The following is a 19,366-nucleotide window of genomic DNA, read 5'->3' as shown; positions in this document are numbered from 1 at the left end:
TTAAAGAAACCTGCCCCTGATAACTCAATGCTAACTTTGATAAAAGACTATTAAGAAGTCTACAAAACCATCACATTATGAATAATACTAATCACCTCGTGTACAGTATTTGGTAGGTCTACTTTTAAACACACCCTATTAAGCCTGCATATGCAGAAAAAATAGATTCAAGGCAAAATTCTAATTTTAGTTCAGAAAATATTATTATTCAAGAAATCTCAGTGCTTAAAAAACAGTATCTAGATCAATAACATATAGGCAATGTTGACTACACTCATTGCCCCTCAAAAAATTAGGTGACAAAGTTAGCAAGAGTGAAACAAAACCCAAAACAAACAAACCACAAACAAAAAAAAAGAATGAAATCAAAGAAGCTACAGAATAACTGAAACTTTTCACTTCAAACATTTCAATTTTTAAAATACACAAATTAACTAAAATAAGCTGGATTATGTCAATGGCTTTAGCTAGAAAATTAAATAGAATATTACATATTTTCCAAAATTCCTTTTAAAAAACTTACTTAAAACCATATTTACTATGAGTGAATGGTATGGTGTGTGAATTACATATCTATAAAGCTGTTCCCAAAGAAAATCATATTCCCTCAAGTAATTAAAAACTTAATTAGGAGTTCCCGTCATGAGCTGCGAGCTGTGGTGTAGGTCGCAGATGCGGCTCGGATCCCGCATTGCTGTGGCTCTGGCGTAGGGTGGCAGCTACAGCTCCGATTCGACCCCTAGCCTGGGAACCTCCATATGTCACAGGAGCGGCCCAAGAAATGGCAAAAAGACAAAAAATAAAAATAAAAACAATTTAAAAAATCCATTTTCAATGAACTCTTTTAAAATCTGTAGCATTAGAAAACTCTGATCAAGATGTCAAAAAAAAAAAAAAAGATTCCAATCAAAATACATAAAAATTGGAGATCCCATGTGGCTCAGTGGTAATGAACCCAAATAGCATCCATGAGGATTTGAGTTCGATCCCTGGTCCCACATAATGGGTTAAGGATCTGGTGCTGCCATGAACTGTAGTGTAGGTTGTAGGCACAGCTCAGATTTGGCATTGCCGTGGCTGTGGTGTACGCCAACAGCTGTAGCTCCAATTAGACTCCTAGCCTGGGAATTTCCATATGCCAAGGGTACAGGCTAAAAAAGCAAAAAATAAAAAATAAAATGAAATAAACATTTAAACAAAGTATTAAAAGTTTCCCTCAAACATGTTACTAAATTTTGTAGTAGTTTCTTGTGTATTGTCAGACAGCAGTTTTACTGAACTTCCTCTGAGTGTTAATCAAAGTTCTAATAAGCAAATCTTAAAATATACTTACAAGTAAATATTTATTCTCACCTCTATACACTCCGCACAATTTTGAGTTTTAAATTCTTCAAGCAAATTGCAGTTTTCTGTTACAACTTTAGTTATGTGATACTTGTCTAAATTTTATTTTTAGGAGAGAGAGAACATTTTGTTTAAAAAAAAAAACTGGTATTATTAATGTTCTAATTCTTAGGTTAGGCAGGTGAGTCTGTAAAGTTCATTACATTACTATACCTTCTAAATAGCATGTTTTTTAAAATCCTTGATATGTATCAATAATATATTTTAAATAAACAACTGATAAAATGTTTCAGAAAACATTAGATTGGTTGCTTGCTATGAATCTAATCTGTTCTATTTCTAGCATTAAAAAGCACTTGTTTATTAGACCTCTAGTTCGAACTGGAGTTAACAATGCTCTGTTAACACATTTCACGTAGGACTTATAATTACTCAACTCAAGAAACATTACTGACAGCCTATGGGGTACTTGCCACAAAGTTCGACTACAATTTCTGCAAACAAAACCCAAGGAAACTATGTTCTAAAATGTATCTGTTATAAAAAATGAAGAATTTTAAAGGTCTTAATTCAACATATTGACTGTCATGAATGTTGAAATGAGACATCTGAGGCATTATTTCTTCTAAAAATTTAATAAACTAATTAAAATGCAATAGGTAATAACTAAAGTTTATGTTAAAAGTTTACCAGACCTGGAGTTCCCGTCCAGGCTCGGCAGAAACAAATCTGACTAGTATCCATGAGGACGTAAGTTTAATCCCTGGCCTCACTCAGTGGGTTAAGGATCCAGCATTGCCATGAACTGTGGTAGAGGTTGCAGATTCGGCTCAGTTCTGGCATTGCCGAGGCTCTGACGCAGGCCAGCGGCTATAGCTCCGATTCAACCCCTAGACTGGGAAGCTCCATATGCCGTGGGTGAAGCCCTTAAAAAAAAAAAAAAAAAAAGTTTACCAGACCTCATTTTCTGTATTTTAGGCTGTTTTATAAAAAAGATTTTTAAGTGGTAAGTAACCGTTTTATTGGAGCAAAACTAGAGTTATGCCTCTAGCCAAATACATTTCATCTCCAAGGAAAAACTAGTATCTAAAATTTAAGACTGCAGAAAGGATTTTGGAAGGTGACCAAATAAAGTAAACTAATACTAAGAGGACAAAATAAGAATACAGAACAAAAATCTAGGCCGTGAGATCAGAGAGACCTGACTTTTCATCTAGGTTCTACTACTTACTGAAGAAATATCACTTAACCTCTCAAAGCTTTATGTGCTCATTTCTAAAACAGGATCACAACAACTACCTTGCAGGGCTATTATAAAGAAGAGTCAGAAACAAGCCCATATGGGGCCCAGTACATGACACTGGTCCTTTAGTTCCACCATAAAATCTAGCCTATAATAAAGGTTTCCAAAATAACAAAGAGAACCACCTCTATCCATAGCCCACTGTTTAAAAAAACATCAGAGAAACCTGTCTTCATGTTTAAGCTTAATTTCTACCACTTAGGTCAAGTAGACAGGGCAAATTACCAGTCATTATCAACTAAAGAGCCAAATAAACACTTCCTGTTTCAAGATTCCTATAACTATACTAACAGTCAACTACTAACTTATGTAGTGTCATCATACATAAGAGTAACAGATTCACTACAGAAACGAAAATTATAATCTTAGCTCAGTTACGCACTTCTCTTATAAATGAAAATACATGAGCCCCAGTGGGGTCTCTTTCTCTGGATATTATAGATAGTAACTTAAGGCGTCCATTCGGTAGGATGTTTAGAAAGTATAATGTCACAGAAATCAAGACAGGAAATATAAAATTAACTATAAGGTTAAAGTCTCTTATTTAGGCTTTTCTCAACAAGTGAAAACCATTTTTAAAAATCCTAAGATAAACAAGAAATCATTCAGCTACACATTCTAGTTTTCCAAAGAGCACCTTTATAAAACTGAGTTAAATAATAATTTTTTAATGTTTTTATTATACTTGATTTCCAACAGTCTGTCAATTCCTGCTGTACAGCAAAGTAACCCAGTTATGTATCTATATATACATTCTTTTGAGTTAAGTAACAATTTAAAGCATTGATACTTACATTCAGTAAAGAAAATACTTAACATAGGCCAACAATTATCCACTGCTCCTAATTTAGGTAGAATAGTTACATCGCCTGTGTATTTCACCCAATTCAAAGCTTCTTCCATTGCCAAGATTTTCTGTTTCAAAAAGAGGGTTGAAGAATGTGATTGGAGTATTAATTATAAGTTGACCTATGGCATTATCGATTTATCTTACACAGTATTTCAGATTTTTTTTTCTTTTGTCCTTTTAGGGCCCCACCCACAGCACATGGAGTTTCCCAGCCTAGGGGTCTAATCAGAGCTATGGCTTCCGGCCTATGCCAGATCTGAGCCACTTCTGCGCCCTACACCCCAGCTCATGGCAACGCCGGATCCTTAACCCACTGAGTGAGGCCAGGGATCGAACCCAAAACCTCATGGTTCCTAGTCGGATTCATTTCTGCTGTGCCACAATGGAAGCTCCAGATTTTTAATACAAAACTTGTACAACCTCGTATTTTCCATTAGTCTAGCATGCAAATGAGAACAGCTAGACCCCCAAAACACAAGTGAAAAGACACTGGAGACACATACATGTTACATTTTCAGGCAATCTCAGGCCACCCTCAGAGTTCGGGATGCTGCTACAATGACTTACAGACCTGGAAGTTGAGGTCTACAACCTGGCCAGACACTGCCCTGGCTAGCAGGAGAGTACCATAACACAAGGTGACCAGTGGTCTTGGGTCTCAACTAAACTAGGACTTCCATCCTTATCTCAAGGTTAAAGAAAAGGTTCATGAAAGGGACTATGTGATTTAATTTTTTTATGGCTGCACCAGCAACATGTGGAAATCCCCAGGGAGGGACCAGCACCACAGCAGTGCCTAAAGCACTGCAGGGACAAGGCTGGATCTTTAACCCACTGGACCACAAATGAACTCTGAGACTGTGTATTTTATTTTATTTTATTTTATTTTATTTATTTATTTACTTTTGTCTTTTTGCTATTTCTTTGGGCCGCTCCCGAGGCATATAGAGGTTCCCCGGCTAGGGGTCGAATCGGAGCCGTAGCCACTGGCCTACACCAGAGCCACAGCAACTCGGGATCCGAGCCGCGTCTGCAACCTACACCACAGCTCACGGCAACGCCGGATTGTTAACCCACTGAGCAAGGGCAGGGACCGAACCCGCAACCGCATGGTTCCTAGTCGGATTCGTTAACCACTGCGCCACGACGGGAACTCCGGGACTGTGTGTTTTAAATGATGTGTGGCAGAGAGAAGAATAAGGATACAGACAACAAGAGGAGGGTGTGGCTGGGCAAATCAGCACCGAGTGCAAAAATGACCTTCATGAAGGATCAAGTGTTCACCAAAATATTATTCATGTTTCTAGTGTCTGAAATGACTTCAGGAGTTAAATAGTGGAGTTACCAATGCTGGTGTCAGACTTAAGGGGAACACGTACATGTTTATGCCACCAGTGGCATTAAAATTGGTTTATCATTGTATGTGGAGATTGTCTAGCAATTGTATCAAAAACGTTTAAAGTTCCTGCTATGGCACAATGAGATGCATGGCATCTCTGTAGCACCAGGACACAGGATCGATCCCTGGCCCAGCACAGTGGGTTAAAGGATCCAGCGCTGCCACAGCTGTGGTGTAGGTCTGATCTCTGGCCTCAGAACTCAATATGCCTCAGGGCAGCAAAAGGAAAAAGAAAGTTTATCCTAGGGACTTAATAATTTCATTTGGGAGAACATATGCCAGGTAAATAATCTAGAAGACAAAAAACAATCAACTTGTTAAAGAAGCTCAAAACTACACTACACACATATGAAAAAAAAGAAAATGATGCAAACCCCTACCCACAACAAGGAGACCGCTTAGGTAAAACGCAGAAATCAGTACTCCCAAATGCTAACTTCAAAAGGCTGACTCTATGGACCTAGTGCAAGGAGCAATGAGCAGTGAGACAAGCGCCACTTGTCACCAGCGGTTGTGCTGGATTTTCCCCTCTGAGTACTTACATTTTCTATCTTATAACCAATTCTCAACAAGCCTCCAATAAAGAATGAATCATTCTGCAAAAGAGAAAAATCGACAAAGCATTTTTTCCCTTTATTCACCCAATTATATTTTCTTTATCCAAAGGACAAAAACCCCAACATTTTAGGACTACTACTGCGTGTACAGAGTAGTCCACTTCCCACAGCACTTTTACACCCAATTTGCCTTAAGACCCTAAAACAAGAAGTCGGAAATAGTCTGACACAGGGTTCTAATAATAAAATGATTTAGTGCAACTCTTATATGTATGAATTTTAAAGTTCATCACACCTAAATTTTTTCTATAAAATTACACTGGCTGATATAAGTTACTACAAAGAATTATCTGCAGGAAATAAATCAGAATGCCCTTTCTAAATTTAAGTGTGCAGAGTCATTAAGAAAAACGCTTGGCTCCATAACCAACTGAAATAAGAAAAATTAGTAAATGGCCTTCAAGGAAAAAACAAAACAAAACCCTCAGTGGAATACAAGGATACCTCCCCAAATCTGACACAATAAAGTTTACCCCAAAGAAAAAATATTTGTAGCAGTGCTGGTAACAGTGGCATGATTTTACGTTACAAGATAGAACCTATGTATAATTTTCAGAACCTACTGCAAAGGTTTTTGTGAACCAGGAACACACTTTGATTTGTGACAAATTCCAACTTCTATTCCTTAATGACAAAGAAGTCCTCAACACATCATGTCAGCATTATCTACCTGGTCTCTCAGACAGCAGAAACTCATGGCAGTAGAGCAAGTTCAAGTTAACGAAAACTAAAATCATTACGTGTTACCGACTATCAACCAGGAACATGGGCCTGACACCATATAAATATACATATATATATATATTTATTTTTGCTTTTTAGGGCCACACTCTCAGCATATGGTAGTTCCCAGGCTAGGGTTTGAATTGGAGCTATAGCTATGGGCCTACGCCACATCCATAGCAACAAAGGATCCATAACCACTGAGCGAGGCCAGGAATCAAACCCGCAATCTCAAGGTTCCTAGTCGGATTTGTTTCCTCTGCACCATGACAGGAACTCCAATATCTATATTCTTGACATAAAGGGGGAGAAACATTCTATCACTTACCACCACTTTCTTTGCCAAATCGACAATATCTTCCATTAACTCAAGATGTTGTAATTTCTTCAAACTTATCTCAGAAGCAGGAGAACTGCTTAAAAATAAATTTATTTTTTAACAGATTAGGTTCTCATATATAAAAATTCACCAAATTTTACACTTAACTATATGTGATACCTAATTTAAACTACCTGAAAAAAAAATAAGATCTCCTTTTCTTCATTCCAGGTAATAATAAGCTGTTTATTAAGTAGACAAAATTCTACACCTTTTTCTTTCTTCTGTACTATAATGCTGGCATTTATAAATAAGCACATTAACTTTTCCTTACTCAGCTTCAAATCTACCATCTAGTGTTCTTAGGGGTTTCACTCATTATAACATTACTGTGATTATTCATTCATATCCAAATCCCAGGTACTAACTTTTTCCATTCTACTAAACAAAAGTAGAGCTCAAGAGTATACAAGAATGAGACTTATCCTTCCACTGTTCTTGGCATACCGCCATAGTGGGCAACAGGCTCACCACTGATTATACAAAATAGGTGTATGTAGGAACTTACTTGGCCTCCACACAGGGGTGCAAGCGTGATAGTACAGAACTGTGTTGACGTTGAAACAGAAGTGGCCAGAAGACGTGTATTTTAATGGCATCACAATAATCTTGCAGGACAGAAATAGGCTTACTACACCACATTGTGCAGATGTCGAATTCTTAATTAAAAAACAATTTTAAATTAATACTGTGTGCCTCATTTTGGAATGAATCAACAATGTTAAGGGTAGAGGCTAAGAAATGAGCGGATGAAATATTTTTTTGTCTTTTTCCAGGGTCGCACTCTCAGCATGTGGAGGTTCCCAGGCTAGGGGTCTAATCAGAGCTGTAGCCACCAGCCTACACCACAGCCACAGCAACGCAGGATTCAAGCTGCGTCTGTGACCTATACCACAGCAACACCGGGTCCTTAATTCACTGAGCAAGGCCAGGGATCAAACCCGCCACCTCATGGTTCCTAGTTGGATTGGGTAACCACTGAGCCATGACGGCAACTGCCTGGATGAAGTATTTTAATCTGTCAAATGTTAAGTATATTTAAGTATTAGCTAAAACTATTTTAACAAAGAAACCTTTTTTATTTGCTAGTGGAAAAAATAGTAAGAATGATTTTTTTTTTAAGATTAAATAACTTTATCAGACTTACCCTCTCCCCTCAACATATATACTGTAAGACTTGTTCCCCTCTGGAACTTCCCTTCTATCTCTCCATACTGAAAGGTGTACAAAGAGGTTCATTTTTCTCACCTATCATTATCTGCCGAGTGCCTGGTACAAAGAATGTACTCAGGAAAGATTTACGAATTACTTTAATAGATAAACATAGTCTCCTCTATTGGTCTTTCAGATGGGAGCTGATAGAACTTCAGTCAGTTCATGTTTAGTTCATACAGGTAAGAAAATAGAAGCCAAAGTGTCTGTGTCCAGTCCCCCAGAAACACACCATCCATTGCTGTTATCCTGCAGACTACTCGGGACTGCCCTTCAAAAAACTGAAGAGCCAGAACAGCAGATTTGAAAGAGGTCTAATCTGGGGGTAAAGCCTTTACAGCTGGTGAGTGAGGTTTAACAACTGTGTGCACCGGAGATTCACTCTTATGGAAAGTAACTGATTGAATGGTTCTTTAAAATAAAATTGTTTTAAAAAGTTTTTTTTCTAGATCTATCATTTCTTTAAAGAGACCATAACTTTGATCTGAAGTCACCTTATGCAGCATTTATTCCAGTTTTCAATCTTTTCTATAACTAGCTTTCCTTGAGTCTCATTTCAAAGTGTTCAGACGGCTTTAAAGACGGGACAGCTGGCTCAGGATGACACTGCTCTGTCGTGTTTCAGTAGGCTTGAAAACCCTCCAGGGCTTCAGAGGGAAGAACTGAGGAGCTCTGTTATAGCTGGATGCCTCAGCACTGCTGCAGGTTGCCCCCGTACCTAGCCTTGGTTACACGGTGATTTGTTTTCTCCTTCATTATAGTAAGAATAAATTTTTTAAAGCTACCTAAGTCTGTTTTGCTGAAGTGAATGCATGAACCTCCCTTGATCGCTGTTTCAACAAATTAAAATACCAATGTACTCACCTAAGTTTCTCTCACTTTGGGTATAATCTTTGTATTGCCTACCCTAAAAAAAGAAAAAAATCCTTTTGATTTGTATCTGATAAAAAGCAAAAAGTACAATTCTTATTTATTTATTTTTGCTTTTTTAGAGCTGCACCCATGACATATGGAGGTTCCCAGGCTAGAGGTCTAATCGGAGTTGTATCTGCCGGTCTACGCCACAGCCACAGCAACACAGGAGCCAAGTTCTGCTCACAGAACAGCTCACGCCAACCCTGGATCCTTAACCCAATGAGCAAAGCCAGGGATCAATTCACAACCTCATGGTTACTAGTTGGATTCATTTCCACTGTGCCACAATGGGAACTCCCTACAGTTCTTTTTTTTTTTTTTTTTTGCCTTTTAGGGCCGCATCCTCAGCATATGGAGGTTCCCAGGCTAGGGGGTCCAATGGGAGCTACAGCTGCCGGTCTATACCACAGCAACATCAGATCTGAGCCTTGTCTTCAACCTACACCACAGCTCATGGCAACGCTAGATCCTTAACCCACTGACCGAGGCCAGGGATTGAACCTGCAACTTCGGATTCGTTTCCATTGCACCATGACAGAAACTCCCCAGTTTTTAATTTTTAATGGAAGAGTTATCAATACTAAACTAAAAAATTTCTGTGCATTTACTTATACACTTTGAATACATCTTCAACCAATGAATCTGTAGGCCTTTTTCAGTTCTTTAAAAGTTCTTTTAAGAAAAAAAAAGTGTAACTGTATGTGGTGATGGATATCAACTTGACTTATTGTGTTGATTTCACTATATGTATATATATTGAATCATTGTGCTGTACATCTGAACTAACGTCATATGCCAATTACATCTCAACTAAAAAAAAAAAAAAAAAAAAAAACCCTTTTAAGACGTCACAACGTTAAAAACAAAAAGTTAAGAAATCTACTTACCACCCCATCACAGTAAAGTTGAGTCACACGAACATAGTCACTGGACATAAAGTCAGGAGCAAAGACACAATCATCCACATAAGCGCAATCTTCTAACAAGGCATAATCTGCTACAGTGACATTTCCCAGAGCAAAATCATCCATAGTACACCATCCTAAGGACACAACACAAATCCTCATCAATGGTTAAAGCACTTGAGAGGCTATGAGACGCAGTTTCCTAGCTTCTATGGTGTATTAGAAAAACACTTGGAACTTATACCCCAAGGAAAGAACCCCATTAAGAACACTCAGCTCTGGAAGATTCTCATCCTGGCATTTGCTACTCTTTCCCCTTGATGCCCTTCAAAGACCAGTTTAATCTATTTCTTCTTAGGTTCAAAGAGTCACCATCTCTCTTCTGCATTTAATTGTTTACATGTCTTCCTTAGATAGAGGACAACTAAGGGCATCTTGTTCACCTATGTGCCAGGCACCTGCTAAGCCCTCAAATAAGTGTCTGCTGAATGAGCAAAAGACATCGTTCCACTGCTGCCCTTTTACCCCATCTGCTGTGACTGTGTCTGTGAAATAGGCTATTTCATCACACACAAACTTGGCCACATGCTCAACCTCCTGGCTGGGACTAAATCCTGATGCCACTGAGAAAATAGTTTCCTATCAGCTGTTCCTATTCTCCTATCCACGCCTCAGTTGTGTTTCTGTCTTAGGCAAAAGGGCAGAGCTGAAGAGTATGTCAACCCCTAACTCCTCAGAGCCGCATCCAGACCTTCCATCCTCCTAGCAAGCACTTCTAGTGCTCTCACAACTACTACAACACAGTCAGCACTGCTAGACTGCAGCAGTGGACAAAACCCTCACATTAACAACCACATTTTAAAAACGGTTATGTCGATGGAGAGAGAGGGAAATTAGAGCTGGAGTTTCAGACTAAGGCCTTTTTCCTGAAGAAAGTTCAATAATAAAAATGGATAGCTATCAGAGAACAGCTACAAAACCTACATATCAATGAAAAAAATGCAGCATTACTTCTACCTCTTGCCCAAGTAATGGCTTTCTTTCCCTGTCATCGCCAGCACCGTCATTAACACCGTTTTTAATATCTTTTCATATCACCACCATTATCCACTCTTGTTAGAATAAACCAAGTTTCTTTTTTCTTAAGCAAGACCACCATCAGTCCTTGAAAAACACAACTGTTTCTTTAATCCATCCTTATTATGTCCAATTTGCTGTAAAACAATCTCACAACATCAGAAGTGAAGAGCAGTAACAGTCTTCCTAGCAAACATGTTGTACCAAGCATTTTACATGCGCCATCGCATTAATCCTCACAGCAATTCTTCGCAGGTCCAATTAGCATCATCTCCACTGTACACATGGGAAACATTCACAGCAAATTTAAGTAATTTGCTCAAGGTCACCAAGCTAGGGAGGTTTCAAACCTAGGTCTTCTGATTCCATGGTCTCTCCTCTCAAACACGTTTCACTCAATCTATGTTTCCTTATCATTGCCACTTAGTTACCTCTTGGTTGCTGTCATGTTAAAGAACACTGGTAACTGGTTCACAGTGTCCCCTCTCTCCTCCAAACGCTACCATCATCCCAGCCACATCAAGGTCCATGTGAATGACTCCTTCAAGACCCTCGCCTTGCAGTGTAACCACATCCTCACCTAAAATGAACGTCACTGTCCACCTCACCTAGGCTCTTCCTTGACAAGGCCACACCTTTGATGAGTGCCCACGTCTAAACTAGTTTTTTAAGTGTTTTACTCTGCTTCGCTTCTCTCTGACCATGGCCAAGAGTCATTATGGGTCCCATCTCCCTACCCACTACCACATTCTTCACCCTCATCAAGAATTCTTCCTATTTCTCCCAATCAAATCCTCCATTCTCATTCATTTTCAGTTTCCTAATATTGGACTTCCACTTCCATCACTCTAGGGAAGCTGTTTCAATAAAGTCATTAGTGAGCTTTTACAGTAGACTGGAGATCTCCGATGCCCTGAACCTGACCTATTCTGGATGAACAATAATTCCAGGGTTTAGAGAATTTAACTCCAAAAGTAAACAGTGACTAGAAAAAATAAAAAGACATTTCAGCACCTAAAGTATGGCACGTAATATGGGATATATGCTGTTCTGGGGAATATATACACTTTTAAGCTCATTTGTCTCACAAATGATTTTTGTGTATAAATACAGAAAGAGCCAAGAACTGTCTGTCACAGCCCACAAATCAGCATCATGGCATCGGTTACAAAACAGTTAATGTGCTCATACCTGGCAGACCGAGCCACTGTGACATCATGCTGGTCATTCATAGCCTGGCATATCTCATCAACATCATTCCCTACACCAACTGTACCACGCTTATGACACTGGTATTACCTTTATTTTCTATTTTTTTTTAACCAGAGAGGCGATGTGGCATAGTGGTTAAGAGCATGGACTCTGGAACCAGACTGCCTGGGCATGAATCCTGGCTCTTGCATTTCCTGAGTGTGTGATCTTGGGCAAGTTACTTAACCTCTCTAGGCTTCAGTTTCCTCAACTATCAAATGAGGTCAGTAATACTACCCACCTGATTAATGAGGTCACACATTTAAAGTGCTGTGAAGAGCACATGGCACATAGGAAATGCTGAAAGTATCAGCTATCGTTAACATTAATGTTAGACAACTATGGTTTTTAATCTACTTCTTGGATGCCTCCAACTAAATGGTCTCCCTTAATTTTGCTAAGTCCAAAGAGCACTTTTCAGCTTACAACTTACTTGACGCTGTTGACCACTTCCTCCTTCTCAGAACTCTTCATTTGGACTCCAAAGACCATCTTCTCCTGGTTCTCCTCCTATTCTTCTGGCTGCTCTTCCTCAGTCTCCATGGGCTCTTCTTCTCCATTCCCCGCCACCCAAATGTCAACTCTCTCTTCTTCTCATGCTTACTCTCTCCACCACACCCACGGCTTAAAACAGCACTTTCTGAACTTCCCCATCATTTGCATAGCTTCATCACAATTTTTGCCATTTCCACAGACCATATGTATTTTAGGTACTTAATATTCTTCTTTCATTGGGCTCACTTGGCCTAAGTGATTAATATTCATGACATTATAAATTTGAAGTACAGCTTATGTTCTTCAGACATATTAAACTCCTAACTATTGAAAAATGGTTCGAGTGTTCATCTATGTACCACTTTAAATTATCTTATGCTCCCTGTAGCAAATAATGGCTGAAATGTCCAAATGTTGAAAACGCTCAAATTCTCTCCAGGCTGGTTTGCATCTCATTACTTCTAGAAACTCCCTGTCAACTGCTAATGGATCTTAACCAAGATGTCCCACAAGCCTCTCAGATGCACTAAGTTCAAAAACACACTTATCTTTTCTTCTCAAGAATAAATGGAACCAAGTTCTTTCCTCTTTCTGTATGTTACCAGTTAACTGCTCTACACGCCACCTGCTTACCCAAACCAGAAATCTGGAGGTCAAGCTGGACTCCACAGTCTCCTTCAACATTCCTACCCAATGTCATTCTGACTCCTCCAAGTCCACACACACACACACACACACCCCTCTTCATGCCCATGCCTTAGCTGTAGCTTCATCTTACCTCCTCTGAACTACTTTAACAAGCAGTCTCCTAACTGGGGACTTACCCTCCATCTCAGCATCTTCTAAAACCCTGACAATAACATTTTACTGCTTAAAATGATTCGGCAGCTTTTCTTCATCTTCAGAATGAAGTGCCAACTCCCTACTATACAGCGCAAAAGACCTTTGTAATCCTGTTCCTGAGTTCTCTAGCCACTCCAAGACATGCCATGCAGAAGCCAGACAGACTCAACTGCTAGTCATTCCTAAACACACCTTACTCTGCAGTCAGAATGCCTACCAGTCCTCAACGCTTGATTCTAAGGAGCATTTCCTGAACTTCCCACTACCACCAATTGATTTCTGAACCTCTTCTCTGTAAGCCCAGAACACCCTGCTCATCATCCTTTTGGCAGCAGCTCTCACACTGGTCGTTACAGGTGTCTCTCTGTAGGTTCACTATGGGTCTAGAGGGTACAACACGGTGCCCTACTCATCTTGATTCCCTACTTCGGTGTTTCCCAAATTTTTTATTCACATTCCCCAAAGTATGAACACTTTGTCAAATCCACCTGCCAACTGTGCTATTAGTCACTTAATATTTTCATTTAGAATAACTCAACTTTTAACCCAGATGTAAACTTTTTTCAGTAGGAAATTTGATATCACCAAGAAATCTCAAGTTTAGTAGGATAGAATTTTTTTCTAATACAAACTAAAATGAATACATTATAAAAACTAAATACTAATGTAAAGGACCTCTGGTCCTAATAGGAAAACAAAGCAGATGCTAGATTTTTTTAATTTTGAAACTCTGCTGAGCTCATAAAAATACGCAACGTTTAAAGCCACCCCCTCGCCAAAAAAACCAATGAAACTCTAGCTAAAAACTCAACCTGATAATTAAGAACAAATCTTTACGCCAAGGGCAGTAGTGGGGTCAGGACACTGAGCACAGGCCATAAGCAAAGTGAGGGAACCATAAAGTGGTCCCATGTGAAGCTCCCCGCCAAAGCTGATACGAATCCTTTCAGACGCTCAAGATTCCCACAGGGGAAGATTAATCAAGTAAGAGTCCATAACTGAAAATCACTAGGCACAGGAGATGACACCACCGTGAGGAAGGCAAAAACAACACAAAACAAGCAATGAACTTAGACCCCTAAGGACAGGAGATGCTGGGATTGCCAGATACAGTCTACAGAATATCTATAGGCGAAAAAAAGTGAGCAAGCAACATGAGATTATTTTAAAAAATGACTGGGTATAACTTAAAAAAAGCACTTTGAGAAATTAAAAATATAATTGTTAAAAGTAAAAGAAAATAAAACAGATGGCTCAAAGAGAAGATTAGGCACAGCTGAAGAGAAAACTGATGAATAAGATGTGCCTGATAAAATTATCCAGCACTGTAAGTCCTGGTAAAGATTGAAAGATGAAAGTAAGTGATCTGGAAATGGTGTTATATACATTAAATTCCTGGAAAAAGTTAAATTTCTGGGTGGAGAAAATAGGTAAAAGAATATTTAAAGAACAAATGGCTCAGAATCTTCTAGACCTCATGAAAAATAAAATTCAGAATCAGGAAACACTTATATCCCAAACGGGATAAATAAAAATTAATCACTATCTAGACTCAAAAGTGAAGATGTAACACCAAAGACAGAAAATCCAATGCAGCTGGAAAAAAAAGAATATTTTCTTCAAATTACCATAATTGAAACTGGTAGCAAACTTCACATGTAAAATAATATACTCGCCAGATAGGCAGAAAATAAAGTATCAACCTAGATCTGTATACCCATCAAAATCACCTCTGAAGAAAAAGATAAAATAATTTTAGATAAAAAATGAGTTGACCACGACGAGACTTGAACTAACTTCTAAAAATACCAATTAAACACAAATTATCTGAATGGATTAAAATAAAAACCAGCTATATAGTCTTCAACAGAGACACCTAAAAACCTAAGGACATGAGAAAAGTGACAGTAAAATAAAGGAAAATGTTATTCTAGGAAAATTACTACCAAAAGAAAGGTGGGATAGGCAAAACAGACCCTAAGACAGGAAACAAAATTAGGCACAGAGAGAATCACAACGTAACAGAAAAGGTTCAACCCACGAGGAAAACATTTAGCCTGCATGTACCTAATCCATCTCAAAATACAAAAAAGAAAAATTCTAAGAGCTACAGGAAATCTGTTAGAAGGTAACAGTAGAAGACTGCAACACATTTCTCTTATAACAAGTCAAACAAATGAAAATTAGTAAAGACAGTCTCAACAATACAAATTGCAAGCCTGATCTAATAGACACACATAGAATGGCTATTCTGACTCCCTATGCACAAGGCCAAAAAGCAAGGGCAGACAAATGTTTTTAGAAAGATAAAATACATACCACATTCTCTGACAACACAATTTAAGAAATGAATGACAAAAAGGAAAAATATTATACAGAAACATTTGGGAATTTTAAAATACATAAAACATAAGTCAAAGAAGAAATCAAAATAGAAATTTTAATAACACTTAAATTTCAAAGTTAATGAAAATACCGTACACTAAACCATTTTACATAAAGCAAAAATGAACTTTAAGGAAGTGTATCGCTTTACATGCTTATAGAAGGAAACAGGAATGGCTGAAAATAAGTTAATCATGCAAGTTAGAAAAATAAAAAAACTCATAGAGGAAAAGGAAGGGAATCATAAGGGGGGGGGGGAATCAACGAACTAAAAACCAAAAACGAAATTGAGATAATTAAGCCAAAAATTCATCCTTTGCCAAGATTAATAGACAAACTTTTAGCAAGATTAATGAAGAAAAAAGCCACACAACAATATTCTGAGAAAAGGGATCATAACTACAAATAAAATATCATTAACAAAGGAATTAAGATAATACCATGAATTTGATGTCAATAAACCTAAAAATTGTGTTGAAATAACAAATTTCTACCACTTACCAAAAATAAAGAAATGGAAAACCTAAAACCGTATCATTATTCAACTGATAATTAGTACTATTTTTCTTAAATCACTGCTAAATTATTAACAATTTACATACATGGAAAATTAGATCCAAATGATCTCACAGATAAATGCCACCAACACCTTTAAGAAACAAAACACTCCAATCCAAACTGTCCTAGGGGAGAGAAAAAGAGGAACTACTCTCTAATCAGCATAAAGCCAGTGTAACCTGAATAGCAAAATCAGACAAGATTCAAAAACGTCAATAAAGACAAATGACAGGTGATTCCATTCATAAACAGATACAAAAACCTAAATAAAATATTATAAAACTCCATCCAGTAGTTCCTAACAATCCATCAAGGTCAATTTGGGTTTGTCTTAAAAATGAATGTAAGAGAGAATTAAGAATTTTAAAATATGTAAATTAGAATCCATCACACCTTAACAAATTAAGAGGAGAAAAACCACAAGGTATTCTCAATGGATGCAGAAAAGCTTGTGATTAAATTGCAAGTAAAGATGTCCATAACTTAATAAAGAGCATTTAAAGGAACTTGCAACAACCATTTTTAATGGGGAAACATTCCCTTTAAAATCCAGAATAAGACATGTATGCTCACTGCAATCACTCCTAATGAACAACCCCAATCACACCCACTGGGCATAATCTAAAAGTGTGCCAGCATATTAAGAAAAAAAAATTAAAAGAGAAAATAATTGGAAAGGAAGAATCAAAAGTGTCATTATTTACAAGTGACATAATTATCCACCTAGAAAACCCAAAAGAATTACAGAAAATATCAGAATAGCAGTTTATCAAGTGGATGACTAAAGATGAATGTAAAAACATCCATTAAATTTCTACTAATAAACAGAAAATAGAACCTAAAAAACATCATTTGTACTAGCAATAAAATTACTAGAAACATCAGAAGAAACACTTTAATGTTAGATATGTAAGGAAAAACTTACAAAGCTATATTAAAAGACATTACAAACCCAAATGAATGGAAATACATACCTCAAAATCTTAAAGATTTCAAGTCCCCCAAATTGATTTCAATCATTCCAATTAATTCTGAAAGTGTTTTTCATGTCATATAACAAGCTGATGCTTCCAAGAACAAAGGTCTAAGAACAAATGAGACTCAAGTGCCCCGCAGATCTCAAGATTTCAGATACTTGAAATACATACCCAGATACTACAGCTTTACCTATAGTATCAATAACAATGAAAGTGTGGTATCAACACAGAGACAGACAAGTGGACAAGTGGCATTAAAAGGCGAGCCAGAAACAGACCCATGCTAATAGAAACTAAATATGTAAAAAAGGTGGTTTCAGCAGATCACTGGTGAACAGAGGGCCACTTCAACACACGGTATGAGGTCAACTGCAGCCACATGGGGAAAATGAATGTGGATCATTACCTCACACCATACACAAATATCAGTACCAGATGGCTTAGGAACTTAAGTGTGAGAGGCATCACTTTAAAACTTCTAAAAAGAAACACAGGAGGATGTATTTATAATCCCAGGGCAGGGAAAACTTCCGATTAGATTACATTAAGATGAAGAATTTCTGTTCACCAAAATACACTGTAAAGAGTGAAAAGACAGACCATGAACTGGAAGAAGCTATTCACAATGCATATACTCAAAAAACGATTGGTGTTACCAGCGTCTTTAATTTTAAAAGACCACCCAATAGAAAGATGGGCAAAAGATACAAACAGGTATTTCACAAAAGGGAAACAGATGGTTCACAGACAAATGAAAGAAGGCTCAAACTCACTAGTAATCAAAGAAATGCAAATTAAAACCACAATGCACATCATTTCGTATCCATTTGACAGGCAAATATGAAGTCTAAGAGTAAAAAGTGTTGAAGAGGATACAGATCAACTATAACTCTTTCACAGGGCTAATCAACTTATATAAACTGACAAAACCGTTTGCAACGTACAAGCTGGTACAACCACTTCAGAAAACAATTTGGTATCATTTTGTCAAGCTGAACATTCATACCCCTTAACCCAGCAATTCCACTTCTAGTAAATAGCTTACCGCAGTGGTATTCCAACATTCTCTTAGTCATAAACCACGAAAAACAAATCACACTCTTCACAGCTAAGATTTCAGCCCTAAGTATAAATAATTCCAATGGATGAATTTCTAGAGTCTCATAGTGACATTTTAAAATAAAACTAACATATCATTGGTTTAAAACATCATAACTATTACAGCATAGAGTTGATCAAAAATAACTAGTATACATGCTGATAATTAAACATAAAAGTTACATTTTATTGGAAAAGCAGCTTTTGTGGAGCTGGGAGGTGCCTAAATTAAAAGAGGCATTCCCTAACCCTATACGGCTGCATGTACTTTAAATTATCCCTTTGTTTTCCATGGACAGTTTTTCGCTTGGGACATCACCCCGGTAAGATTCCTTCTGGGTGAGCAGAAGTACTACTGAAAAGGGAAGGTGGGAAAGCAGAAACCAGAAGACATGTCTATGGCACACCTTAGGCATCACCAATTTTAGGATAAGGTACACATGAAATTTAATGATCTACAAATTGATTCATTAATATCACTTGTGCCCACGTACTCCTTGGAAACTCTTCATTACTCCCCCACCCCCACCCCGGGAAGTCATTATGCCCCATTGCAAAAATGAGAGAAATTCTTGCAACTGTGTACTGGAAGATATGTACAAGAATCTTCAAAATAGCAAAACCTAGAAACAATCAAAATGTTCAACAGAAGAATGCAAACACTGTGTTATATTCACCCATGGAATATGACACAGCTGTGAAAACTAATGACTTACAACTGTACTGAATATCAGTGACTCTTAGAAACATAACCTTGAGTGAAATAAGCCCCAGAAAGCTGTATACAGTATTTCTTTCTTAAACTCAAAAGAATAGAAACCATACAATACATTATTGAAGGATATATACATATCTGATCAAATTAATTTTAAAAAACCAAGGAATGACACACAATTCAGGATAGTAGTCACTCTGGAGATAAGTACATTCAATGTCGGTCATTCTGATTCTTGGATTGGTGGGTTGAAAGGTGTTCATTTTATTGTTTTGCTTCACAACTTGCATATATGTTACATATTTTTTAAAGTATCAAAT

At 37.6% G+C, this 19,366-nt stretch overlaps 1 protein-coding gene across 1 annotated transcript in view; it reads right to left on the bottom strand.

The window, feature by feature from the left end:
• The window catches only part of TTC3 (tetratricopeptide repeat domain 3), a 126,297-nt gene that overhangs the window by 104,271 nt on the left and 2,660 nt on the right, over window positions 1-19,366 (bottom strand). Inside the window, 7 exon segments of the mRNA XM_021070969.1 lie at window positions 1,354-1,439; window positions 3,442-3,562; window positions 5,439-5,492; window positions 6,565-6,649; window positions 7,124-7,274; window positions 8,692-8,734; window positions 9,630-9,784. Of these exon segments, the coding sequence (XP_020926628.1) occupies window positions 1,354-1,439; window positions 3,442-3,562; window positions 5,439-5,492; window positions 6,565-6,649; window positions 7,124-7,274; window positions 8,692-8,734; window positions 9,630-9,773 (684 nt within the window). The 5' untranslated portion in view covers window positions 9,774-9,784.

The sequence above is a fragment of the Sus scrofa genome, chromosome 13, assembly GCF_000003025.6.
Source record: "Sus scrofa isolate TJ Tabasco breed Duroc chromosome 13, Sscrofa11.1, whole genome shotgun sequence".
Taxonomy (NCBI): Eukaryota; Metazoa; Chordata; class Mammalia; order Artiodactyla; family Suidae; genus Sus; species Sus scrofa.
The sequence above is the reverse complement of the archived record's forward strand: the minus strand, read 5'-3'. Positions and strand labels throughout refer to the sequence as shown.